The sequence below is a fragment of the Nestor notabilis genome, unplaced genomic scaffold (assembly GCF_000696875.1).
Source record: "Nestor notabilis isolate BGI_N333 unplaced genomic scaffold, ASM69687v1 scaffold21597, whole genome shotgun sequence".
Taxonomy (NCBI): Eukaryota; Metazoa; Chordata; class Aves; order Psittaciformes; family Psittacidae; genus Nestor; species Nestor notabilis.
The window spans coordinates 2,714-30,676 of NW_009937197.1; the positions used below are offsets into that span (position 1 = coordinate 2,714).

The 27,963-nt window shown below is 37.2% G+C and overlaps 1 protein-coding gene across 1 annotated transcript in view; it reads left to right on the forward strand.

Annotated features, from left to right (window-relative positions):
* The window catches only part of SEPSECS (Sep (O-phosphoserine) tRNA:Sec (selenocysteine) tRNA synthase), a gene marked incomplete at its 5' end in the record, with an annotated part of 22,989 nt that extends 1,217 nt beyond the window's left edge, over positions 1–21,772 (forward strand). The window contains 9 exons of the mRNA XM_010018712.1: positions 1,021–1,139; positions 1,227–1,385; positions 4,024–4,177; positions 9,088–9,190; positions 11,197–11,326; positions 11,468–11,559; positions 18,572–18,665; positions 19,311–19,401; positions 21,364–21,772. Of these exons, the coding sequence (XP_010017014.1) occupies positions 1,021–1,139; positions 1,227–1,385; positions 4,024–4,177; positions 9,088–9,190; positions 11,197–11,326; positions 11,468–11,559; positions 18,572–18,665; positions 19,311–19,401; positions 21,364–21,613 (1,192 nt within the window). The remainder of the gene's footprint in view (positions 1–1,020; positions 1,140–1,226; positions 1,386–4,023; positions 4,178–9,087; positions 9,191–11,196; positions 11,327–11,467; positions 11,560–18,571; positions 18,666–19,310; positions 19,402–21,363) is intronic.
* Positions 21,773–27,963: the final 6,191 nt, after the last annotated feature.

Here is a 27,963-nt window from a genome sequence, read left to right on the forward strand (position 1 = left end):
AATATTTTTGATGGAGTGAGGATTATGAGCAAGTTTCAATTAATTATCAAGCTATTGATTTCAACCTATAGCTTGAAATGGGGAAAAAAAGACTGATCTTTAAAACTGTGCTTCAGGAAGTTCTGAGTTCCATACACTCATCAGACTGCATTTTACTCTATTCCCAAGCCAGAAACACAATTAAAGCAGTAAATAGATGTGTATTGTTACCAGCTTACTTGAGCAGCTGCTGTGTTTTAGCCATGGGTGAAGTTAGTTCTGTAAGCTTAGATTTTATAAACAATTTCAGGATCCTCCACTCTGAAAGGTGCTAAATAATATCCAACATTTATAAACATAGTTTATAAACATAATTTATAAACAGACTTCAGAGAGAGAGAGATGGTATTGCATGATACATAATATTGAATAGTAGAATGAAAAAGAGGAAGTGAAGACAGAGAAGAAGATGAGGAAAGTGATATATTAATGTAAGTGTTTTCAGGACATTTTGTCACAGCATATGTTATTTGTTTGCCCTGCGGAGATGAAGCATTTGTCAGGGGAGTATCTGAATAATACCACTATGGCTGTGGTATGCTACACTACCGGCAACTGATTTTTGTTTTCCTTGGAGTTGTGTTTCTGAACATGTCAGCATTTATAATGCTAATTCAGCAGACATGGAAGAAGTGCTGAAGTGCGCTTAGAAGAAAGCCTGCCAGATGCTAAAGGTGTTGCTACTATGGGTCTTCTCAAAGTTTTTACTTGCATACTGGAGCATTGTTTATCTACTGTTAACAAAAATAAAACAAAAAACCAAATCCCAAAAAACACACATAAAGAAGTTTCATACAAATGTACATAGTTTGTTATAATGGAACTCATTATGGCAGATACTGGTGCTGCATTGGATACAGCATTTTGCACAATTGCTTATGAAATTAAATTCTTTTCAATTGGCAAGAATTATTGCTTTGGGATATGAAAAAAACTTGAGTTATGTTTTCAATTCTTTTTTTCTTTTTTTTTTTTCTTTAGGTTGATCCATGGAATTGGAAGGTCAGGTGATATTTCTGCAGTGCAGCCTAAAGCTGCAGGGTCCAGCCTTTTGAACAAACTTACCAATTCATTAGTTCTGGATATTATAAAACTGGCTGGTAGGTGTAAATCTGAAACATCTCTTGTTTGGTGGGGCATGTCATGAGTTCTTCACGTTAATTGCCAACTTGCTTTTTTATGTGCAGGTGTCCGGACAGTGACCAATTGCTTTGTGGTTCCTATGGCAACTGGCATGAGTCTAACTCTGTGTTTTTTAACATTGCGGCACAAGAGACCAAAGGCAAAATACATTATCTGGCCACGTATAGACCAAAAATCATGCTTTAAATCAATGATAACTGCAGGTAAGGAGCTGACTGATTACACAGTGTGTTCTTTTAACAGATATAAAACTTCATCTAGCAAAGGGATCAGTTCATATGCTTGCAGTAAGATCCAGGAAATGCCTAATACATAGTAGTTCTAAGTGCTTTATTTCCACACTCCTGATGTCTAATGTGATCACACGTATGTGTTGTTTTCCTAACGCCTTGAAAAATACAGGCATGCAGAGGTGTATGATGTAGTCAATAGAGAACACAATACTAAGGAATTTCCAGATCACTCTCAGATAGCTAATTTGCTGTCCTGAGAATTATGTCCAAAAAAGGCTCATGGTTCAGATCTTGCAAATTTATGCAAAAACCCTATATGTTCTAAGAATTATGTCAAACAAAGGCTCATGGTTCAAATCTCTCAAGTGCATGCAAAAAACCTATGTGTCCTAGGAACTGCGATCAGAAGGTGACAAGCTGTCTGATTTGCACATTCTTTTCTTTTAGAACATGGGAAGTATTAGTTGCTGTGTTTGGTTTTAATATTTCAGCGTCATTCAGCTCACTCAAGCCATGGGCTTGGTGCCTGCCTTAGCTCAAACCTTAATTTCTCTCAAGTGGAGTTCCTTGCGTACCAGTCTGTAAGTAAACTAAGGGTTGAAGTGTGTTCCTGCACTGAAGCAGTCCCCTTCTGCAGACAGATGCTTGGGATCAAGGAAAGGGCAAGTAAAAGAGACTGTAATTTTCCATCTCAGTGCACATACCTGCAGGTGGTGGCATAGATTCTGGTCCTAGTTCCTAAGACACTTTTATTCTTTGCATGAAAGAAGAATTAGATAAAAATGACTAAATAGTTGGAAGCAGAGACTGGATTCTGTCCAGGTAAAATGCAGAGGTGTTTAAAAGGAATTGGATCAGAACAAATAGAACATGTCTATAAGAAAAGCATGAGTGTTTTTGAAATATTATGCTCAATTTAGAACATCAAGCTAAGGAAATTCCATTTATAATGGAGAAGGTTGTGAGGAAATAAAATCGATCTGTGATTTCTCTGAATAATTAAGACAGCTGTCACAGGATTAATTACAAGAATCATCAACTAAAAATAAGAAAGAAGCAGGTGTTAGATATCTAACAACTAAGTATTAAATACAATCTTCGTCTTCCACATCACTAAATGAAAACCAGACCAGGGCTAACAATGTCAGTTAGTCATTCTAGTCTTAAGTTCTGTAGGGTTTGAGCCTTACATGTCAGTGTTAAGGCATAGTGTCAAGCCATGAAGGAAAAACTGACAGCTGCTGCCATGTTATGGTACTTTGGAAATCACTCTTTACCCCCACCTCCTTCTCCTTTACTTTCATCAGGAAACTGAACGTTTCTCTGCTTTTTAAGAAAGTAATAGTAATAGTTGCTTCATCTTCAGGTATGCCATGCCACACCTGTTTAGGGAAGGGAATATATGGTTTCCAGTGTTTTATTCTGTAAAAAAAGCCTTTGTGATTTATTTATTCGTAAGCTAGAAATTTGAGTAACTACGATGACAGGCTTCCCTCTTTGAGAAAGAAAACTCTTTAAACACTAGGTTAGGTCAGCCATGCCTTTGTCTAGCTGGATCTTGAAAATCTTTGAGAATGGAGATTCCCTAACCTCTCTGGATAGCAGTTCCAGTGCTGTGCTGTCCTCTGAATGAAAAGTAGTTTTTCTTGCTGTTTATTCCGAACCTCTGAAGCCAAAATTTGTTGCTACTGCCTCTTATTATATCCTACCAAAGAGAGTTTGGCTGTCTTGTCTTAGTAATTCTCTTTCAGATTGTTGGGGGCAGCTGTGAGATACTCTCTTTAGCCTCTTCAGGCTTGAAAAGTCTAGCTCTTACAGCCTTTCTTTCTAAGCTGTGTGCACTACACTGCACCTTCGTAGTCGTCTGATGGACCTTCTCTGTTTTCTCAACATCCTTCCTGAGCAGCTGTTCCAAACCCAGAACCATTCCAGTATTTAGAAGAAGGCAATAACTTTCCTTTTTCAACCTTTTCTCCTTGTGTCCTTGAGAAACAACTTTACAAGGTTTAGCTGTTGTACATCTTAAATACAAACTTAGAGTGGAAACTGAAAAAATACAAAAGACCTGGGAAATAGCTTGGATTTTGATACAACAAAGTTCACTTTCAAAACGAGGTCGTATGTGGACAATTTATCTTTTAAGAAATAATTTGGAAGTTTATCAGTTGATTAAGGCAGAGTCTTATGATGAAAGCCAGTTCATAATGATGATTATTGCACTGCTACATCTAATGGGGTCCTTTTTTGGAGAGGCTTTTTCAGTATGCTAATGTTTTAAAAGAATGCCACTCAAACACTTTCTTTATAACTGGGAGGGAAGAAGTTAATCTGTTTTTAAAACAATCTTCAAACCTGTTGCTGTTGCATACAAAGAATGAGAGGCAAGCTTTTGTCTGGAGTCCAGTATTTAACAAGAAAGTTATTGTAGTTATTAGCTATGTGACATTGTACAATAAAACAGGTTCTGTATCTGTATTCTTAATCCAAGTCTGAAAGAATCTGTTAAAACAACAGAAGCAAGAAGATTTATCAGATTTATACTGGAACTGAAAACCCACAATTAGTCAGATTTCATGATCCACATTCAGGTCTTGGTTTTTTTGGTCAGGTTTTGAGCCTGTGGTTATAGAAAATGTATTAGAAGGCGATGAGCTACGGACAGACATTGAAGCAGTGGAGGCTAAAATCAAGGCTCTTGGTGCTGAAAATATTCTTTGTGTGCACTCTACAACATCTTGCTTTGCTCCAAGGGTGCCTGATAGGTAAGTAGTCTTTGTAAGAAGTTATTTTCTCCTGTTAAAAAAAAAAAAAAAAAAAGCCCCGAACAACCAAACCCAAAAAACGTACATCTTCCTACAATTGCTCTATTACTGCCAACAGTTAGTAAAGATACTTTACTCCCCTTGCTTAAGGAAAGTGGCAGGTTGAAACAATGTTCTGCTTTCAGAAAGGTGTATTAAGAAAGTGAGAATAATGCAGAAGGCTTCCTTCTATCATATAACTGAGGTTAATGGTGATCTCTTGTGGTGAAAATGAATGTCAGTTTAACAGTGGTTTTCTTGTCATTTCATGGAAGTAGTAAAGGTAGACTTCCGTAGAAACATAGTCCAGGAAATGTTGTTCCAAAGCTAATTCCATGTTTTAATACTATTGTTGCCTTTTCTACTCATCTCCTTTAGCTGGTTAAGAATTTTCAGAGGTTGTTAAAACCGTTGGAAAAAAGAAAGGTATAGCTAAATTTTAAATCTTTGCTTGAGTTACTCTTTCTTGTATTATACAGATGTTTATAGGGCCTATTAACTGATAAAAGGAAACACTTGAAAGCATCTAGGGCAGATGTGTTGCGTGAGTGTAATGTATGATTTGCCCTCCTGTAACTTACTATGTTTTGAACATTTGCTGCCTGATCGCATGATACTGCTTCTCATAATTTCTGGCTGTTAAGTCACCATGAAAAGAAGCTTAAAATACATCACATTCTTTCCTAATACTATCGTACAATCATAGGATGGTTTGGGTTGGAAAGGACCTTCAAGATCATCCAGTTCCAACCCTCCTACCATGGCTGGGGTCACCTTCCACTGGACAAGGTCCAACCTGGCCTTGAACACTGCTAGGGATGGGGCAGCCACAGCTTCTCTGGGCAACCTGTTCCACTGTCTCACTACCCTCACAGTAAAAAATGTCTTCCTAATAACTAATTTAAATCTGCTCTCTTTCAGTTTAAAGCCATTCCTCCTTGTCCTATCACTACATGCCCCTGTCAAAAGTCCCTCTCCAGCTTTCTTGTAAGCCCCCGTTAGGTACTAACAGGCTACTGTCAGGTCTCCCTTGAGCCTTCTCTTCCCCAGGCTGAACAAGCCCAACTCTCTCAGCCTGTTCTCATAGGAGAGGTGCTCCAGCCCTCTGAGCATCTTCGTAGCCCTCCCCGGAAGTGCTCCAGCAACTCATGTCCTTATGTTTGGGGCCTCAGAGCTGAACACAGTACTCCAGGTTGGGTCTTACAAGAGCAGAGTAGAGAGGCAGAATTGCCTTCCTTGATCTGCTGGTCACACTTTTTTTTGGTTCAGCCCAGCATATGGTTGGCTTTCTGAGCTGCAAGCTCACATTACCAGCTCAGTTTGTGCTTCTCATCCGCCAACGCTCCCAAGTCCTCCTTAGGGCTGTTCTCAATCCATTCTCCTTCCAGTCTGTATTTGTGCTTGAGATTGCCCCAACCCCCATGCAGGACCTAGTACTTCACTTTGTTGAACTTCATGAGGTTGGCATCGGCCCACCTCTCCAGCCTGTGAAGGTCTCTCTGGATGGCATCCCTTCCCTCCTGTGCACCACACAGCTTGGTGTCGTCGGCAGACTTGCTGAGGGCACACTCAATCCCACTGTCCATGTTGCTGACAAAAACATTGAACAGCACCAGTCCCACTACCGATCCCTGAGGGACACCGCTTGTCACTGGTCTCTGGAGGGACATTGAGCCATTGACTGCAACTCTGATGTGTCCATTATGTGTCCATATACAAAACTTCCGTAGTTGCTATAAAGACGTTGTTCAAGCGCTTGCTGAAGCTGAGATGAACAAATGGTTATGAATGGGAAATAAGAGTATCTGAGATGTTATTTCAACCTGTAGCTTGGTTATGAAATACCTGAAGAACTTCTCAATCTGAAAATGGCATGTTGGAGTAGAGATGCTTGGAGTTCTTGCTGTATTGAGTCATTTATCCAAAAAGGAGCACCATTGTTGCTCACAAAACCTGCTTTCTCCATATAATGAAAATAAGTATCAAGAAGCAAGTTCCTTAAGTTTTACAATTGATAGACATATTTTTATGGGCCTGTATGTAGTACACCAAAGTATGAGATACTAGTAAGTCTTTTTTGTTGTTTTTTTTTTTTTTTTTTTATTTTAAATATGGTGTCTCAGTAGTTCAGCTGTTTTGAATTTATCACAAAATTGAAAAGACTCAGAGTTCCTCTGCAGTGTGTGCTTTTTGTTAACTGCTTTGTTATCTGAAAAATTTAGTTTAACATTTGCAAGTGTAGAAAAGAAACACTGACTCTGAAACATGGCAAATAAAGATATGTTTCACTCTGTTCTCCTACTTTTAAAAAAGCCCAGTATTTATCATAGGCTAACCCAGTTGCTGGAGGGAAGTTAAAACCATATAATTCTGTCAGAATGCTATGAACATTGCTTGAAGTTGACTTGCAGATTTATTGGCGAACTTAAATCACAGCTATCAAAATTGAATGATCTATTTTATAGCTTGGGTAAATGAATGTTTTCCTTATCTGCTTCCCTTTTTTGACATGCAATTGTTTTGTCCTCTGCAACTAAGAGACGAATTATTAGGTAGTGGCACTGTGTTATGATATACCACAGATATAGCAGGATTTGAATGCACTTTCTATTTAAAGGATACTGTCAACTATGGAAGGCCATAACATTCATCTTCTTGCAGGAAGGAAAATCCCATACAGTGCTTCTGGAGGCTACCGTTTTAAATGTCCATTTTTAAATATCTTGCATTTGTAAGTCTTTGTTTAGTTGTGGTGGCTTAGGATTGTTAAAAGGTCAGGGTAAGAGTTTTATGCCTGTATACCTATAGCTTTCCTTTGAAGTATTGTTTAACGTTATGGGAATGATTCACCATGTATAAACCCTATTTGAGAGACATCAGTTCTCACAGTCTTTTACCTGCTGTTTCTACGAGTTGTTTCTAAAACTACTGTATTTAAATATCTTCTTCAGTTAGCTTATGTACTTAGTGGTACTCTATATCTTGTTTTCATTAATACTAGAAGAAATAGCGCAGCTTTCACAAACAGAAGAGAAAGAATAAATTGGAAAATACTTGTGTAAGCTCTGTTTGTGACTTTTAAGAACTTGAGTAGTAGCCAAACTTAAATTAATGCTTTGTTTTTCTGATACGAGTAGCAGCTCTTTTAATGGTTCATTTTAAGCCTTGGAAGTAGACAAGTGCTGTGCATGATTGTTTGGTTCCTTACATAATTGCATATTTGTTTTGAAACTGTAGCACACTCATCCTGTACTGTAATATAGATCTAATTGTTCAATAGAATAGGAAAAACAAAGAGTCTTTTCTGTTAGCAGTACTTGAAGAAGCTATAGCTTAGTTTATTGCTCCTTTAAGTCTCAGGAGGTGAGAAAGACAAACACCTATAGCAGTACACCCTCTGTGTTTCCAGTTTGGTGAAATTCTCCTTCTGCTCTTGAAAAGAAGCCTCTAAGAGGGGAACTGTTTTCCTTTGAGTCTCTATGGAAGGTGAGGAATAAATCTTATAAACATGAGCAGATCAGAAGGCAAAAACTTTTCCCTCTGTCGTGTTAGCGTTTCCTGAAGTATTCTGGTAATGTTACATCATTCAGGATGTTGATAAATGTGAAAAATTATTTGACGTGCAGCTGTTGACAAATATCTTAACTGTAGAAGATCAATGCATACGTTATACTACTGGTGTTTCCTAATCATTGAATACTTGTGATTTCTTTAGGGATAATACAGTGGTGGTGATGATTTCCTAAGGATTGAGGTTCAGAAAATTTAATCTGAAGTTTGCAGCTGAATTTTGCATTACAAGATGACACTAGGCAGTGTAATAGAAATAGAATGCAAAGGAATGCCACCTCCTGGAAAATGTTTTCATACTCTGTCACATTTTATATGAATGTCAGTAAATTACAGTGAGAGGCTGTACAGAAGGAGATAGAATAAAAATGCATGGGAAGTTTAGTTTCCTGATTATTTTTTTTTTATTTTTTTTTTAATACTGCCTTTATCATCACTTTATTATATATTACCTTATTTTTTCAAATAGATTTGATTTCTAAAATATATTCACAAGTTTGGGGAAAATCAAGAGGAGGGTTTTTTTTTAATAGAGCATGATTGGAGTGCTTAAAAAAAGTGTACAAAGTACCTGTATGTTTAAAACGCTGAAGGCCCTTACCCAAAATTACCCACATAAAACCTAGTTTGACTGAAAAATCAATCCAGGCTGTGTTCACTGTGATTTCAGGGGTTTCTAAAGGCAAGTGAAGAGTAAACAGAATAAAGTTTTAATTTGTTGATCTCCACATTCAGATGTTTTAGGGCTTTCCATTCCTTTGAAGAATATCTGTTAATCAGTTTGTCTGAAATGTGCAAGTGAAGTTTCAGCCAAAGGGTTGAAATGTTAGTTCTTTGAGATAAACAGAAACATGTAAAACTTCTTGTTATGTGATGCTTTTGATTCCCGAGACACATCTTGGAATTTCCGTTAGGCCATTTTCAAATTGAATATTAGAAGAAAATTAAAAAGAAGTTTAAATAGCTGAAGTTCTATTAGTTATCATTAAAGCAGTATAAAAAATGCTTATATATGAAACAGAACGATTTGGGATGTATTTACTGGTTTCCAGAGAAAACTTTCAGTGAAGCATGAAAAATGTCAGGTCTGGTCAACAATTTGAAGTACATGTAAAAGCTAGCAGAATTTTCTCCGTAATGTTTATAGCTTAAGGTGACAAGTGCTGCCTTTAGGTACTAATCAAAAAACTTTCTTCTCTCATTCTGACCTCTTTGTAGACCTTTCAGTTTTTTAATGATCTGATTTGTAACGTGAGTTACAATTATCAATGCTTCTCTAAAGTACAATTTTATGCTCATAGACTGGAGGAACTGGCTGTGATTTGTGCTAATTATGACATTCCTCATATTGTCAACAATGCGTATGGAGTTCAGTCTTCAAAATGTATGCATCTTATCCAGCAGGTAGGAGCTGTGTATTTCCAATAGTTGTTTGGTTTTTCTTTTAACAAGTATAAGTAAATCTCTGATTGTAGACAAAACTAGCAAATTTTATCAGATGTTTCGCAGCTTTGAGTCTAATGCCATGTGTTTGATATTTGAACAACTTTCTAAGAAATCAGAGCAGAGGGAAATGGAATAACAAATCGTATTTGTTATTTCTGTTATGTGCTTTTTATGTAATAAACACAAATTTATTTAAGTTTTGATTATGTTCAAGTGTCCTTCATTATTTCTTAAAATAGTTCCTAAACTTGTTGATTAAAAAATAACGGATCATACTTGAATAGGGATTAAGCAGAATGTGAGGCACAATTTCAACTGAAGATACAAGATTCTACAGCAAGACTTTATAGATGGTATCACTTCAAATGTTGGCACAGAGTACAGCTGAGGAAACTGGGTTAAGTTCAGTGTTATGCTTGAAAACATTTAATTTCTGCTGCTGTTTAGTTTGAAGATGAGATTGCTTAATATCTGGCATCAGCCATGAAACAGAATTCTCGCATTTTTGCTTGCTGCAATGTACATGCACCGCTGCTTCAGTATTTCTCTTTTCTCTTGGTGCCCATAACAAAAGAATAGGGGGTAATTTTTTAACAGGATACAGGATTGTATTTAGCTTGCACAGGTTTAGTGATATTTTAACATAAAGGGGGTTGTGGAATTGCTGAGTTGTACTGCATGAAATGTATCTAATGATAATTTTTCAGATTATGAAGCTACAAATGGAACCGTTACTGTGTGGTTTTCTGGTTTTTGGGTTTTGTTTTGTTTTTTTCTTGGCTTTTTGATAGGTTATTTAGGGGTTTTTTGTTTGTTCTTTGGTTATGCAAATGTATACATTTGAGCTCTGATTTGTTTTACATTTATTTACAAAAGTTTATTTCTTGCAATGGAAAATGTACTGTCTCTGAGGAAGTAGTTATTAATGAATATTTAGGGATATGTATATGCTGAATACAGTGTCAGCAGAACTTGCAAGAGTATCACAGGAAAGAGCTTTTGAGACCATTTCGTCCATCATGCTTTTCCTCTGGTAGTCTCCTGTCAATTAAATCAAATGATAGCTGCTGGCATTCTTCTTCCCATTAAAAAGCTGACAGAATGCTTCTTCCTATCTCCCATGCACTAAGCTATTAAAACAGAGAAATAATAACAGAGGTTTGGGTGGATTTGCTTTTATCACTCTTTTTGCCATAGGTATTAATTCTGTTTTATTTCGTGGGTTTAGTTTGTAGTACTTTAATATGTATGTATCTGAATATACTTTAATATGTATGTTCTTTAATATGCTTTTCAGGTTCTGTTCTGCTGTATGCTTTTTAATTGTACAATTCACGGTAGCATATTACTCAAATTGGATATGTACTGCAGAATCTACATTTTTTTCCTTTTAAGAATATGTGAGTGGCTAGGTATATAAAGATTTTCTGGGAAGTGGGGAAACCTGCTGTAGGAAGTTATCTGGATCTTGATTTTGCAAGCAGCCTTATTAGGAGTGCTGTCACAGCCCACTTGGTGTGATGCAAATTTATACATGTATCAAGAAAAATCTCCTTCTTTGCTAATGAAGCATTAATCTGTATCCCTTTACTGTGAGAATCTGTGAAATATTTTGGGTTGTACAGTTTTAACTGTACAAGTCCCATTACATTCCAAGGGGTTTTTTTTGTTTTTGTTGAAAATAAACTACACTCAGACTTACAGGAAGTAAAATCAATATTTTAAATTACAACAAAATGGGAATTTGTAAGGTACTATGCAAGCAGACAGTGGTAATAATAGTGAGCAATGCTAAGAAAAGGTAGTACTATGATTTTTAATTTTTCATCACAGATGCAGTATATGAGTGATTTGGGTTTTGTATTTATTTTAGTTACATTGCTGCATAATTATGATGCTATCACATTCCCTTTTTCCTAACATACGCTGTGGATTTTATTTTCTCTTTTTCCTTTTTGATAAAGGGTGCTCGAGTAGGCAGAATAGATGCTTTTGTTCAGAGCCTGGACAAAAATTTTATGGTTCCAGTAGGTGGTGCTATCATTGCTGGCTTCAATGAGTCCTTCATTCAGGAAATCAGCAAAATGTATCCAGGTAACTAGTTCATGGGTTGATTTCATCCATACGAAATAACTGTTGAAAACTTGGTTATCAGCTTTCTTTCACATAAAATTTATTTTTGGCAATTTAATCTGTTTATTAGTGCCTTTTTTTTTTTCTTTTCTCCCCACCCAGGAAGAGCATCTGCATCTCCTTCCTTAGATGCCCTCATTACGCTTCTGTCTCTAGGTGCCAGTGGCTACAAACAGTTACTGAAAGAGAGAAAGGTAAGGTTTATGGCAAGCTGCACTTTCTTGAAATCAGCTGTTAACAAAGTCTTGTTGCAGAACTGCTTTGTGTAGTAAATTTAGTTTCTGTCTAAAAAGCCATTGAACTTCTGAGCTCACAGCTCCGAATCTGGGAAGGCAGTATGATAAAATGACTTCTTGGATAAATAATGCACACGAGTAAGCATAATTGCTATGTTGTTTTCCAAACCAGAAAGCTAAACTGAGTTCTGCCCTGTCTTGTACAGTATTCATACTTGTTGTTTTAAAGTGTGATTAATACAGTAGAATTTTGCCCATAAAAGCTTAATCTGAGAAGTACTGTGCTGTGTTATCATGGTCACACTGCTTCCAGGACTAAAGCATGAGATCAGACAGTCAGAGGTAAACCAGGGGTCTCCGCTTTTCTTCATTTGGACCTGTTGTGCCTTTGTGCTACAATAGCGGTTAATTAAATGCTTGTGTAGCACATTCTCTGGAGAGTCACAGCTTCTGGCTAGGTTATAAATACTGTGCGTGCCACAAAAAGAGAAAAATACTGTCATTTTGAGTGTTCATCTAGATACAGAGTTAGGTTTCTTTTTTGTCTCTCACAGACTCTGTTTTATGTTGGGTGTAACTGCATTGCACAAGGTTGCAACCCATACATCTTGAGTTGTCCTTAATTCTGTATTTCGCTATATTTATTTATATATTAACACGGAAGATTCATTCTGTTGAGGGAAATGCTGAGAGTTAAGTACTGTTAATAGTTTTAAATCATGCATTATCTATTCCATTATTTTATTTAGAAACTAAGTTTCAGTAGTTTCCCACTGACAGCTTCCTTATGCATCTGATTACATGGCAGAGCAGTAGTACTGGGTGCTGTGACTTGTTTCTAGCTGCTTGTAGGTGCATCCAGAAATTCTGTGCTGGAACTGAAATCCCAAGGGAATAACGAGGCTATAGAAAAACCAAACTTGCTTTAATGGTCTTACAAGAACTAAGAAGTGATCCGTGCAACTAAATGGCTTACGAAACACTGAAAGCAGTTGCCACTTTTGCCGCTATTGCAATACAGTTTCTAACATTTTATTCCATACTGTTGTATGTATTGCCATGTCTCGTTTGTGTCTTCATTAAAAGCAAATTGTATTTTCTCCCCCCTTCACTTTCATCTACAAAAGAATCCCACGTGAATTTATCATGTCTTCTGCAAAGCTGATTTTACTGTTAGATTTACACTGATACCAGATACATAACGGGCAGAATACTTCTCTAAGTCATAAATAATTATGATTTTGTAAGTACAGTGTTCTAATGAATAGCTGCATATATTGAATCGTGTAATTTTCTTGGAAGTAGAAGTCTAAAGTGAATAAACCATTATATTTTTACAACTTCAGGTCTTTTTATTTCACGTGCAAGTATACTCTATAAACATAGCCTTATTTGTGACATAAGTATGTTTCTTTTATTTGATTTGCTGTAAAAATAGAAACCTTTTTTTGCTTAAATCTGTTTGTTCGTGAGTTGTAAAAATGTAATAGTGGTAGTTTATTGCGTGCGCTCTCTGAAAGCAACGGCAGAGCTATTAGCCTCCCAGCAGGAGCTATTTATAGCTTGACATTGAGTACTCCTTTCTATATCAGTGCAGCTGCACCTACTCACACAAAAAGCTATAAAAAACTTCAAGGTGTTTTTTTTTTTTTCTTTTTACCTTACCCTTATTGACATGGATGTTACTTCGGGTTATTTGAGCTTAAGCCAGAGAGAGAATGTTGCTGAGAAGAGTTTAATCTTGCACCACCAAGAAAAGAGATAGTCTGCCCAGTTTTTCTTTTACACAGATGAATGGTTTAATACAGGCAGGGATGAGTTCATACGAGGGAGAGGAGCATGTACATGGAATAGGATTTTCTGACAAGCTGGCAGTTGTGGGGTGTGCAATTGTCCAAGAGTATGAGATTGCATGTTATGATATGAAGGAATAAAATGGTGCAATGGATCTGAGGAGCCAGAGCAAGGAAGTAACACATACATGTTGTCCAGGTGTCTGAATAAAGGTGGCCATATATGAAAGCTTAATAAGGAATGTTTTTAGCAGTTGTATTTAGCCTTGATGTTTCCAGAGAAAGGATGGAAAGCAACCACCAACAGTAACATTTTCTTACTTATTCTAAATTTTCAGCATTCCTTTTTATAGAACAGTGGTTTTCTGATTTCAGTAGGGAATTCTGTGTCCTATGGTAATGCAGATAATGACAGCTGATTCATAGTCAAATTTGTTAATATCTTTGCTTTTAAAGAACTCATAATATTATGTAAATGTTATGTTTTTGTAGCAACAACTTTGATTTCCTCAGTACAGGCTACGTTGTGTCCCATATTCTGCATTCCCAGGTCTTAAAACTCTCTCTTTTTGAATATGCATGTGTGTGACTGAACCAGGCCACATGTAGAAAATATAGTGGTTACACTGTGTAATCACATAAACACTAGACTTCAATTGTCACCTCAGAATTGCTGGAGAGCCAGGATGCTACTTTCGGGGTTTATGTTCAGGACCCTATGTATCAGGTTTGATACCTGTAACTATATTCCAGTGTGGTTTATCATTGTTATTACTCTGATAGGAATAAATTATTTGTACAGTTCGGTGTGAGTTTATATTGCTGCTCTACTTAAGATTGAAGAATAAGAGAAAAGCTGTTTAATGTTGGATATTAAAAATGTAAGATTTCAAATATTTTTACAAGACAGACATTTGTTACTCCTCTTTTTTTGTCTAGTCAGTTTGCTATGCTGTAGTTTGTCAGGCGTGGGAATACTGCAGGATTTTCCTTGTGTGAAATATGTGAAACCATATTCAAATTCTAAAGTGGCTGAAGGCAAGATAAGTTTAACTGAATGTAACCATTATCTTAAATGGCGTTGTGTAGTTAAACAAGAGCCAAGTATGAATGGAAGCTTCAAAGAGGCCTGCATGCTTAAGGTGTGCATTGGAGAGGTATGGCCCATAAGGAGCCTGATCTCAAGGTCTTGCAAGTGCTGACGAGAAAACGTGTTGATCAGTGTTGTTAAGAAAAACTTTTAGGAAGGAAAAAAGTTGTGTGGTGATTGTCAGCATTAGTGTTACCATATCAGGTAGCCAAGACTTACTGAGCAGTTTCTGTTAGATTACTTACATATGGTACAAAGATTTAAAGATTCTGTAATTAATTTTGTGTTTTTAAAACTTTCCAGTGTATTATAAATTCAAACCAAAATTCTTGATCTTGCAGTGCAAAAGAATCTCAATATGAGGGTATGTGGTATTTGTAGGTATCACACACATACATGTACAGTTTCTATCATGTGTTTGGCTGCATTTCAAGAAGGTAAGCCTTCTACAGGGGCTCTCTGGCACATGTACTAACAGGTCTCAGCACTGCAGCCTCTCTTTTCTTGAGGTGGTGTGGCAAGTGGTCCGATCAACTCACAGGTCAGGTGCAGCTGGACAGTCTGATACACAAAGCAGAAGAGAGGTTATGATGGTTGCATTAGAAACAGCTGCTGCAGTAAAGTAATTTAAGGTGGGACCACATCAGTCTCAGGTACAGCATATGTGAGTTGGCAGCCTGGGTCTAGTACACAGAGGTTGTGAAATTGCTCTTCTGCAATGTTGTCTTCAGCACCATAAGCAGCTGTATGGCTGTTCTCGGGGGACAACTCCTCCTTTCAGATGAGATTGAACAGGGGGGAAGGCGGGATGTTACATGCTTGGAGCATAAGGAAGCTGGGTGCTTAGAACCAGCTAGGATAGTTTCAACCATGCACAGAAAGCTTTCTGGCCTTCGTCAGTTCTCTGTCACCTGATATGGGACTAATGACATATTTAGTATCCCCATGTCCTACTTTTTCTCTGGAGTTACTGCCTTTTCCTTAGTGATTTCCCTCTAGTTATTTTCATTTGGAAGAACAATGCCTGTCACAAGAACAAATGAATGAATAATGAATACTCACCCATAGTTAGTGTATTTTCTGTTAAAAAATAGATTTATAATGTAAATACATTACAATCCAAATATTTTTAGTAATTGGTACAAAAGTTCTTAAATAGTTTTGTAATTATTACATAACTTTGTAGATCATTATATAATTTTGTAGATTCTTACAACTTTATGTATTATTATATAATATTATATATTATGTGGAAGTAAGCCATTTTGTTCGAATAATTGAGTAATTTGGCACATCTGATGCATACACCATTGTTGGCTTTTTCTTTGTATTTTTTCAGGTAGTTTATTGGTTTAACTGCTAGAAGGGCCAGAAAAAGTGCAAGACATTTTCATATGATTTAGCATTTGTTTCACTAGCCTGGTAAGGTTGTTTTGTGATAAGTTTCTGAGGGAAAAGAGTGAATTAAATCATGAAACTTAACTGACATTTAGTGCTTGGGTTGTTCAATGTAAGTTTAGCATGATAGTTAGCTTCATTGGAGAAAACTTGAGTGCCTACCACAGAAAATCAATTATGTGGGAGCTCATTTGTATGTAATTGCTGAGGGTGCTTATACATTTTCCACATAACAGAAATATTTTGTAATAGAGGTTGGTTATAGATTTGACCTCACAAAAATACATTGCTTTTTTCCATTTTTTTTTTTTTTTTTTTTTTAAAGGCCATTAATCTATTTTGCAACAAACTGCTTAACTTCTAAAACTATGAAATATCTAGAGGGCTTCCAGTCCAAAGGTGCAAAATAATCTTTCATAAAAACAAGAAGTTTTGAATTTGTATTCAGGAAGTTTCAACCAAACCAATTAAAATATATACTTGGGTGACTTTTTTTTTTTCTGGCCATCATTCCATTCTCCCTTGTTTTGACAAATTCCAATGTATGTAAAGGCTCATCCACTACCCTAGATATTTAATCTTAATTAATACATTTATACAGTGGTTAACTGATTATAGCAACTTGCAGTCCTTTTGATAATAAATACTGTAAGAGATGCAACAGAGAATTCCCTAGGTACAACACACGAAAATTAATTACTTTGGATTTTTTTCTACTACAGATTTTTCTCAGTACTAATTTCACAAATAGTATCTCCATAGCAGACACAGTTTATGTATGTTACCATAACGCTTTGCTACAGTTGTAGAATAGCCAGCAGAGGGAGCAGAAATTAATGGATGATTTGGATTTTTAAAAAAATACTAATAAAATGGCTAATAAATTGGTTATGCTTATTGTGGAAGGCAAATAATGAGAATAGTATGTTTATATTCAGTGGGGGACCAGAAGGGAGACAAAAGTGTGAATGTTCGAAACATAAATATTTTTCAACTTCTGTTAGTGAACTGTAAATAAATTCTGATTAATTGAAGCCGTAAAATCACTTGATTTACAAACACCTCTGAAAAATGAGAATGATTCTTCACAAATTTCAAGTTCTGAAAAGTAACCATAGATGCCTCCCAACATTTTTGTTGTTGTTCCAAGTATTAACAGAAGCTTTATGCTCATGTTGATGGTGGAATCAACAGCCTAATTCATTTAGACTGTAAGATGGTACTTATTCCTCTCTGGCTGAATTCATTCTATGGTGTTAGGAAGAACAGGTCAGGAGCTGTGTTCATTTGAGACTGGGTTCACTGCAGTGGCTCAAGAAGAGCAGCTGTAACATTCTTCTAACTTAGCTACCACACAGCTCATTTGGTTTCATAAGACCTTTGGGAGGTTCTGCTCAAAAACATACTTTTGATCACAAGCTTTAATTTGTATCTGTCAGAGTCCAGAGGTCAGAACAGGGTAGTGGTCTACAAACAGAATAGGCAAGTCTATTTATAAAATGACAAATCACTTGTCAGGTCCAGAAATTGATGAGGATGCTTAAATCGTCAGTCATATTGAAGCAGATGAGCAGCACAATCTTTATGGCTAGAAAGAGGAAAAATCTGGTGTTCAGTATCTTTTAAAAAGACTACCCAGTATCTGTATCTTTTGCTAGTTTTTAGGAGAGTCTAAGTATTAAAAAGAATGGAAAAGGAAGCCAAAGGATGCAATGAGAAGAATGGTGTTTATTCTCACTCTGCCCATAAGTATTTTGAGCTGATACGTGAAGAGGAAGATATTAAACTGAGAAAGACATCAGCAATTATCATAGATTACCCCTGGGGAACAGGGAGGAAATAAAATATGGATGAAGTAAGAGAAGCAGCCTTTTGCGTGCAGCATGACTTGTATCTGAGCCAAAACATTTATGAATCTCAGCTTTATGACACTTTCACAGCAAAGGTGCAATCTAATTAAGCAATAGCAGAAATTCAGGTATCTCCATTCTTTTAGTAGGCCTGAACAGGAGGGGCTCGTCCCAGAAAGAGGACTGGCTAGACAATAGAACTGAGTATTCAGGAGAGTACATACTGCGTGAAACAAAATACCTTCAAATGTGTTCTCATACCTTTCTGCTTAAGAGACTGTATTGCCATTCTCATATGGAAAAAGAAATCCATGCGCTAGTGGCAATTGCAGTTGTGTGATACATGGTAACAACATACACTGGTTTTAGTCTGGAATGTATTAATAGAGAGAAATGTAAAAAGCAGTTTGCCATAACATGGTCATCTGTTCATTCTCTGTGGCTCAGGGGGCTGGGGTGGGGCAAGCTCTTGCAGGGGTGTGGGGGCTAAGACCTGCTGTGCAATGAGAATCTCCTCAAGATTTTACCTGCCTAGGTTTCAGGGCTGCAGAGGGAATGACTGACATCCCAAGCACATAGATTAGACCAGATAGAGAGCTTTGTAAGCAGCTTGAGGGGAAAGAACAGTGTTCAGGAAATGGAGCTGTTCCTTTATAGAATGATTTCAGAGAATTGTCTGGCCCACTTACTTGGTACACATGAAAAGAGGATCAGCTGTACACCTGTAGGGTATAATGGAGACTTAACAGTTTTGTGAAATAGGTACTATTTTCTCCGTTTGATATCTAATAACAAAAATACTGCATCTTCTTCTTTTTTTTTTTTGTTTTTTTTTCCAGGAGATGTTTTCCTATCTTTCAAGCGAGCTGAAGAAGCTGGCAGATAACCACAGTGAGAGACTGTTAGACACACCACATAATCCCATTTCCTTAGGTAATTGTTGGGTTTTATCTTTTAAAAAAATTCGAATATGCTGTGCATTCATAATGCACTTTTGCATGCAGTTCCTATATATTAAGCATTGTTCACTGCACTCCATTAAATTGTTCTTAGGCTGATACGAAACCTTTGAACACAATAAGGTAACCTACTATAAAAGCAGAGTAGTGACTTGGGCCCTTTATTATTTTACAAAATTGCTCCTCTCCAACGTACTCATTTATTGTAATCAAGGCAGGCAGAAGATGTTAGCATATAGTAATATTTTATAGAAAAGTAAATTTAAAAATAAATTGGGGTATAATTATTTTGCGAATCATCTTATAGTGCTGTAAAAGAAATTGTGGAATTCCTACTCAAGGTATTTGTTCTAATCAGAAATTTTGCTGAACACCAAAGTAATATTGCCTACCTGTGCAGCATCTGCCTTACATACAGGCAGTCTAACCAAAGAAGTAATCTATAACAGCTTGTAGGAAAATAAAAAATGAAATGTAGCATTTGTATTTCTTTTTCTCTTTGTATCTGAACACAAATATTTGGCTAGATTTTTATTGCTGGAAAACAGCTTGTCCTCTATGGTTCTTTGGAGAAAAATAAGCTTTGTAGTAGTTTTAACCTGACCTTTTGTTCTTTTAGCAATGTCACTGAAGAATCTAGATGAAAATAATGATGCTGCTGTTACCCAGCTTGGATCTATGCTTTTCACAAGACAAGTTTCTGGAGCAAGGTGAGGGTGCTAGGCATTTGAAAAAATTGAGGGGTTGTATTAGCATATATTTTCTGAAATCCTGTAATACTTGCTTTGTACCGTTTCTCTCATGATTACAGATTACTGTTTGACAATAACCAGTCACAGAGTTATACACTCTTCTTCATCATTGTTATCTACTAATAATGTCTACCTGCCTGAGTTAGCAGCAAGGGCCCCTTTGTTAGCTTTAGTAGGCTAAATAGATAATCTGTGCCCATTTAATTTAGTGTCATTATACCCTAGTATCCCTTGGTTTCATTTAGTTTCCAGCTGTTGTCTGATCTTACAGTTAAGTTGTAAGCTACTTAGGGAAGATCTTTGTTTTGTTTATTGCAGCACGAATATGGTTGTGCTGGATGCTGGGGAATAAGCTTTTAATACCCTACATAGTTTTTTGTCATATGGAAGAAAATCCTGCTTTCTGTAACTGTGTTTAAAAAGAAGAAGAACAAAACAGTCTACAACCTGAGCCAATCTGAGATGAACTTATTCTTAGAGACACTGGTACATGGAAATACAAGCCTAATAATTTTTAATGGTTTTGGTTTAAATCTTTTAGAAGAAGATGATTTAAAATTTGTTTTGGCAGGATTCCTTAATCTGGGTATTACTGCTGCCATGCTAACTTCTGCCATAGACTTAATGTCATTTTTTTGTAGCAGAGCTGAGTGTTTCCACATCAGAAGGTATGCTTCATTAGCTTGGGTTATTCCACTTCCTGCACAGATGAATGACAGTAAATCTATATGTACTGCAATTAGATGCTCTTTTTAATTTGTCTGTTCTAACTGTGCCTTGTTCTGCAATTTCAGCCATCTTTGGCTGAAATGATTCAAGAAATTCAATGTTGGAAGTTAAAACTCTCCAAATCTTTGCCTGATACAAAGAAGGGTTTCAGGTTTTTCCTTTTTTGATGTAAGCAACTAATTATTTTGTATATACACTGTTTGACCTGGAATTTCAACAGATTTTAAATGTTGTGCTGAATGTCAGTGGTAGGAATATCCACTCCCTACTTCAGTCGCATACAGGCTTTTGCAGTAACCTGTGGGCAAAGCACTTGGAGAGAGGAAGGATCTGCTAATCCTAGTGGTATTTGTCTGAATGCAGTTTCTTTTATGAACTGCAGGGAATGTCTCTACAGAGGTAGTAAATTCTTATCAATTGGTTAGTATTAACTTCTTGTGTAGACTTTAACTATAGCCACAAGGCAAGTTGTTCCTTTAACAAGTAAGGATGTGGATTAGTGTCTTGATTTATCAGGAAATGAGTATGTACTGAAAGTGCCAAGAAACAGGCTGTGATAGGTAGAGGTTCTTAGTATGAGGAAGAGGTAAAAGTGGTGGCAAATGTATCTGCTGCAAGGGAAGGACTGAATATAAGGTTAACATCATAGAATGGGGAAAAAGATCTAGTAGAGAGGAAGGAGTGGAAGGAAGTTGGGATCCTAAGCACTCTGAACCATTTGAACTCAGACGTTTTGGACTGCCAAGCAGATGTCTACACTAAGGCTGCTGTTAGTATGGTGATCCCAAGGAGCTCAGGGTCACCAGGTTACCTAAGGAGCAGTGAACTGATGCAGGTCAGAGACAGAGTGGCTCAGATAGTTTGAGCTTGTTATGGGATAGGAAAGTTTGCTGCAGATGCATCTTCCCCCTCTACACTGGGGAGTTCATAAATACCAGTACCAAAGACCTTAATTTAACTGAAGAGGGTAAGGTGCATACACATATGTACACTGACTGGAGCTAAATCAGGATCTGCTGCTACTGTCAATTCACAGTGATGCTTGGCCACTAACTTGGAGAATGCCTGATGTAAGCCTGCTTACATTAATATGTTTAGAGCTAGCAGATACTACACTGTATAGGAACTTGTGTAAATGTGTCCATCATAGGGCATCTTTAACTGAATCACATTTTTGTTTGTTTGTTTCAGGGTTGTTCCCTGTGGGTCTGTACAAACAGTGAATAACTACACTTTTAAAGGCTTTATGTCACATGCAAATGACTATCCCTGTGCTTACCTCAATGCTGCCTCAGCAATTGGAATAAAAAAGCAAGATGTAGATGTATTCTTAAAAAGACTCGACAAGTGTTTGAAGACTTTTAGAAAAGAAGCAAAGAAAGAAAAAACTGTAAATGAAATAAGTAATTCTGATACAGGCACAGAACAACTTGAAGACTAGAAGATACAGATTTAGTAACACAGGAAAATACGCTCTTGTTTGAAGTGTGTCAGGTTTGTAATGGGTTATCATTGTGAATCTGCAGTGCAGAAAATTTATTCCTGATCTGAAAACAACAACGACAAAAAGTTGGGTGAAACTCAGCTTTAAAGAAAGGGGGTCATTCTCTAAGACAGAGGGCCAGACACAAGTTTTTTTCCAGCATATAAATGCGTTTAACATCTGCCAAGTAAAGCTTTACGTTCATAAAGATCTTGAGCTGACCCTTCAGTCTGTGGGTGACTGAACCAGTGTTCAGCAAATCACAGAATGCTTATTTACATGTTTTTGATTAACAAGATTTTCTGTGGCAATGATCAAATTCCTTCCTAGGTATAGACCATCCAGCAAGAAATGTTTCATTGCTCTAAAAATATCTCTTGTTTTGCATCAGCACACTCTTTACGTTTCATTTCTTTTCAGACTTAATCAAGTGCTGGGATAGTCCTTATGTACAGCGTTAAAACTGCTTGAGGAAGTGATGGAGTTGGAAGAGTAGTGTTTTTCAGGTGTTCTCACCTCTTATGAACTACCTAGAACAAAGCAGCCCTCAGTGGCAAAGAAAAACCTAGAATACCTCATAGCCTGTCAGCACTCAGCTCTTGGAAGCATTTGCATAGTTCAGCTACCCACAGGAATTCTAAAAATGAAAGCAAGGTGTTGTGGAGAGGTACAGGGGTGGGGTTTTTTAATCTTTTTATTTTTTTCTATTTCATCTTTTCTTTAGTAGGATAATCGGGTCAGAGACTCACTGAGAAGCTGGAATGCCTTGTGGGGTTAATACAGCTGTTTTAAGAGCCAGTGATACCTGAGGGTATTTTAGCATTTTCAGTCCATTGTTGTTGCAATTTATAGACTTCCACTTCTGAAGTGCCTCTTGCCACTGGCACTGTTGCTCCTGTGTCTGTGTGCTGATTTCAGTTCATTAAGCAAACAATAGGTTCAGAGTCTGTTCCTGAAACAAAGGTTCCATATCCCTGGAGTGACAGTGCTGTAGCTTGCAAAACTTTTAGTTATTTTTAAATGCAGTTACTACATTGTATGTAATTTTTGTCATTTACTGCTCAAAGTGAGCCTCATGTTCAAAGACATTTCCTTTGTCTGTAATGTAGTGATACTTGGGATACCACAATTAATGAGTTCTAAATGTCAGGAAGTATTCACATTACTTTGTTTTGTGGGATCTGAGACATGTATCCTTCAGAGCCCTCTCTGTAAATTGCTTAATCAAAATCTTGGTTCTCTTAAAAGGATTGTCTATCCAGCGTGTTCAGATGAATTGACACAAGAGTTGATGTTAATATGCAGAAGTTAATGATATGCTAATTGTCATGAAGGTGCTCTCACTTAGTGAGGTCCATTGTATCTTTAGCTTAAATTGAACTGCTGCTTCTATGTGGTTATTGCTACAGTTACACACTAGATTGCTTAAGCTTGTGAAGGTATGGCTCCCTGGACTACAGTCACAGTTGTTATTTGCTGTGCAAACACATCCTAGGAGAAATGTAATATAACTTGGCCACTGAGTCCTTGTGGCTTTAGGGAGGTGTAAATGCATTTTTCTTTCCTTTCTCCCTCTCAGTCTTCCTCTGCCCTTTTTTAATTTAATTTGAGATCATGTTATACCTCAGTTTTTCCAGTCAGTAAAACTCGTGCACAATCTTGAGAGCCAAAACTCTGCAGCTCACTGCCTCAGTATTCAGTATACTGGAGTAGCCTTTGAAAACCAGAAGGCCTTAGTGATACCTTTCTTCCTGGTTTTTGATATTGCTGTTCTGTGCCTGAATGAGTAGAAATTATTGATTTAGATGACTAGTCCTATAAACATTAGAACTATGGTTACGAGAGTTTAGGGAGGTGCACAGTAGCAGCTAAAATAAGCATTTGATGAATGATATACTGAAACCAAATAAAGAAATCAGCAGCTACCTTCTCCGAGAGGAAGAAACCTCTCCCTTTTACAGTCTCGTAATAAGTTGTCTGCTGCAAATAATCCACTCGCTTCGACTGTAGATTGAACTGCTTTCTCAGGTGGTGATTTCTGGTCTTTGAAATGTTTGAAATCAAAGCTGAAAATTTCAACAAATCTCTTTAAACAAGTATGCAGGAAAATAATTCAGTGGTTTGTTTTGATTTTGACCTTTTAAACCTTTTTGTTATTTAAACAAATAATTTAAGGTGATTATTTTAATTTAAAAAATAAATTAATTTGTGTGTCATTAAATTTCTTCACAAATCTTGGCTACCTGAAGTCAGGAAATTGAAAGTGTTTTGAGAAATGTTCCCCACCATAATGTATAAACTCTTGAACTAAGTATTCGTGTTTATGTTACTTTGGTAAGCTGTGGAACCAGTTTGCAGTTTTGTTCGCTTGCTTTGTCCCTGTAAATGCCTTCAGTTTTAATTAATACTCATTTTTTAGAGACAGAGCAGTATATAATGTCACTATAAATGTAATGAAATTTTAATTCAAATGGCAATATACTTTTAAATAAATGGAGAAGACTTGGTTATTTATGGCATATTTGAAACAGGAGATTCAGTACATGATAAAAATATTTTTCAAGGAAAAGCATAAATCACTTACTCTCAATTCACCAGTATCTGTAATAAAGTAGTGGAATAACACTGGAACATACACCCATGAGCAGAGTTCATTTCCTTTGTATAACAGATACAGGGAGATTTCATGACTCTGCCAGGTCTCTCTCACTGAAAGTAGTACTGTAAAAGATGGTAATAGCATGAGGATAGGTTTGTCAAACTATGTAGAGTAAAACAAATATATTAACAGTATTTGCCTTCTATGAAGATCTTTCAAAGGTTGTGCAGTGAAGTAAGAAACCTGTTAATTAACTGTGCAGCCCTTTTCCTAACCTCTACATCGGCATGTGTCAATAAAAGCTTCCACATACTTCAAGAGCCAACTTGCTGTCTCCAGCATCCATATTACTAGTGAGACACCTAGGAAAGCTCCCTGGGCTTCAGAACATGTTTGGGGTTCATACAGCAAGAATCTCTAGTTGAAACACCAAAAGCAGATGCCCATTCAGTTAAGCTATCTCACAGCTACTGTTCATATAGCTACCTGTATCCATCATCTTCTAGGTCACGGCCTGTGGTTACCAGCTATGCAATAGGAATGGGAAGGCACTTGAAATACCCCAGAAGAGATGAGGATTCAGAAAGATAAGTTTAGGGGGTTACCATTCTTGCTACCTAGTCTGCTGTTCTAAGTTACTGCTCTGTAGCAGAGGTAGCAAAGTGATCTGTCTGCTTGGCAGCTCCTGCAATTCATAGTTAAAAAATACTGAAATGGGGGGTGTCTGAGCATTGCAAGCATGAGAAGCAGTGGCTGTAGAGCTAGCATGGCTCCCATTTTGCTTCTGCAGAACATACATTCTACAGACACTTGCTTACTGAAGACGGTAATCTTTGGCAGTGGGGCAGAGTGTGTGACTAGGCAGGGACCCCTCAAACTGCTGTAAATCTGAATCGTCAAAATGACTTTCCCCCCTCATGGTGCCTGTAACTGTTCTGTGAGATGCTTTTTTTCCCTCTGATAATGCTTCTGGATCTATATAGGTGGAAGAAATGAAGGAGCAGATGGACGTGCCTTATAAAAATAGCACGGGGATAATATAGTGCAGGCAAACTGACACAGAATGACCCATCTCACAGGCCCACTCTTGGTTTACTTCTTTTGTAGTATCTAAGATAATGAACAAAATGCGGGACTGTTTTGAGCAATAATACTGCCTAGTCGCACTTTGTTCGTAACGATTGCCTAAGATACAAAGCAAATAAAATCTACCAGATGCAGCAAATTCTCTTGAGCCTAAGAAAGCAAAAATCAAATGTTGCAAATGTAAATGCTGGCATTGCAGCTTAATACACATATAAACTGAGCAATCTATGTTGTGCGATCATCATTTTTTAAGAAAGGCTGGAGCCCAGAGACTAGCAAATGTTCTCATCTGCAGTGTATCAGCAGTTCTCAGTCTTCAGCTGCTGTATAGATAATAATTCTAATTGAAGAATCATTACATGAATCCATATGTGAATGATAGATAGGCTACAGCGTTTTGTTCATGATGCTTTAAAAATTGAGTTGCTGTTTTCACTTTTATAAGGGGTGATTAGATTGGTTTTTTTGTTTCCTTTTTCTTTTTTAAATGCAACATTTTAATCAACCTGGCCTGACAGGATTTGGAATCCAAAGAAAAAACAATTTCTGAAGCTGACAGTTTTCTTAAACAATAGCTATTTAAAGGCTTGAATTGGTTACGAAGTGACTCTCCACAGAGAGAGCCTTTGTTCAAATGTTTTTAATTCTGAAAGCAGCTTGAAAAAATGTGTTCTCTGTGCTGTAATAATATTTAAATGTATACTTTTTTCCCCACAAAGATAACAGCATACACTTTACTGCAGTTTAATAATTCTTTTTAAAAATCATGGTTAAAAAGGCATTTGCTCTGTTACTCATCAAGCATCTGTCATATCAAAGAAGTAGTAATGTATTTATCTTGATGGATAAGCTTCAGTGTTCTGGACCAAGTTCAGTGTAAGTGGACCAAGCTTTCAGTACTCCTCTGGGGATCCTAAAGTCAAGTTCAGGATCTAATTAAGATCAGTGTGATAATTATATCTGCTGCTGAACAGGAGTCTTTCATCATAGTAATAAAGAATTTCAGTGAAATTCTTTACTGTGGCATCAAAGCTGATCCAGTTCAGAAGCTGAATTGCTTCCTTAATATGGATGGGGAAATTTAATTTGCCTTTAGATGCTGGATTCAAATCTGGTCTGAGTCAGCTATAGCAAAATTGTAACTGCTTGGGTTTTGACGTAGTGTGAATAGAAAGAATGCACTCTTTTCAGCTGGATTATTCCCTTCCTATTAGCTGTTCTCAAAAGAGCTGCAAACATTAGACCATCATCTTACACTTACTCTTGGCTGGGGATGAAGTTGGTCTTGTACAAATAACATGGCAGCAACAGAGATGTGTGTGTTATTAATCTTCTAGGAATCCCATGCAGGAACACACCGCTTCACTGGGAATTACACATGAACATGTAGTGTTTTTACTGACCCATTCTCTCCAAAAGCTGCTTCTTGGGTGTGCTGTTTGTGATCAAAGTGTACCAGGGAAGCATGTGGCCAAAACACAGGAGAGAAGAAAAAGGTCTCCAACATTTTGGAAGGTTTCTAGGTTGATTATGTGTGTTTGGCTTTTGCTATGTATAAAGCTCGTATTGCTGTGTAAACTCTTCAAAAAAATGTTTGCAGCCATTCTCATCTCTTACCTAAAATGTTTCTGAACTGGACTCATGCAGTGGCACCCCTTCAGGCGCTGGGACAGGGTGTGCTGCTCCAGCACATGGATCACTAATGTATTCGTGAGCTCTGGCTGCAGGAGGAGAATTTGGTGCCCAAGCAGGAGAAGTGTTCCCTCTTTGCTGTGATACTCAGCTGCCAAGCAGACATGACAAGTAGAACTAGTTTGCAGACACAAGTAGTGCTGAGCACTTAGTCCCATGACTAGGATTCTTAAGTCTGAGGAACTACAGATGGAAAGAGCGCTTAGTTTGGTCTGCAATACGTCAAATGAGGAATGTAGCTATTGAGAATCTGTCAAACATAACTAAATAGAAGCATCTTTAAAAATTCCTGCAATGTATTTATAGAGTTTTGATTAAATACAAGTCTTCTCGCTACTCTTACTTGTCATCTGGATCCCTCTGTAATGAAGCTACAATGCAGATTCTGCCTTCACAGTCTACTCAGCATCTATTTCAATAGCGGTAGAGGAATTGCAAATGGCTTAGTGGGTGGAGGAGCCTGGGGTACAGTTAAAAATATATCTTTAAATGGAAGATGAAGAAAGTGTCTAGGAAGTTTATAAAAATAGAAATCGCCTGAAACGCTTGCCATGCAGCTGAGGGGGTACTGAGTCTCCAGCAGGATCCGAGTGCACATAGTAAAGTCTTGACCTGATGTACAGTGCAAGCACCAGAGAATACAGTCAAAATACAGCTCTTACTTCACCGCAGTAGTAGCCTGTCCTCTAATAGTATTAATTTCCAATACTTTGTTCTCCCCTCACCCCACCAAGTAATTTTGGGTGGTTCTTTCAGCAGCCTCTGCTGTACTAGTGCATATGAAGAAGGATGGGCAGGGGGAAGGATGCTACCAGTGTACTGCTGTACCAGCGATGCAGAACTGCACATGCAAGAAGTCAGCTGGAGCACACAAAGGCAGCAGGTGCAAGTGCACATGCCACTAGCAGTTTTTGTTGAAGGATTTATCATC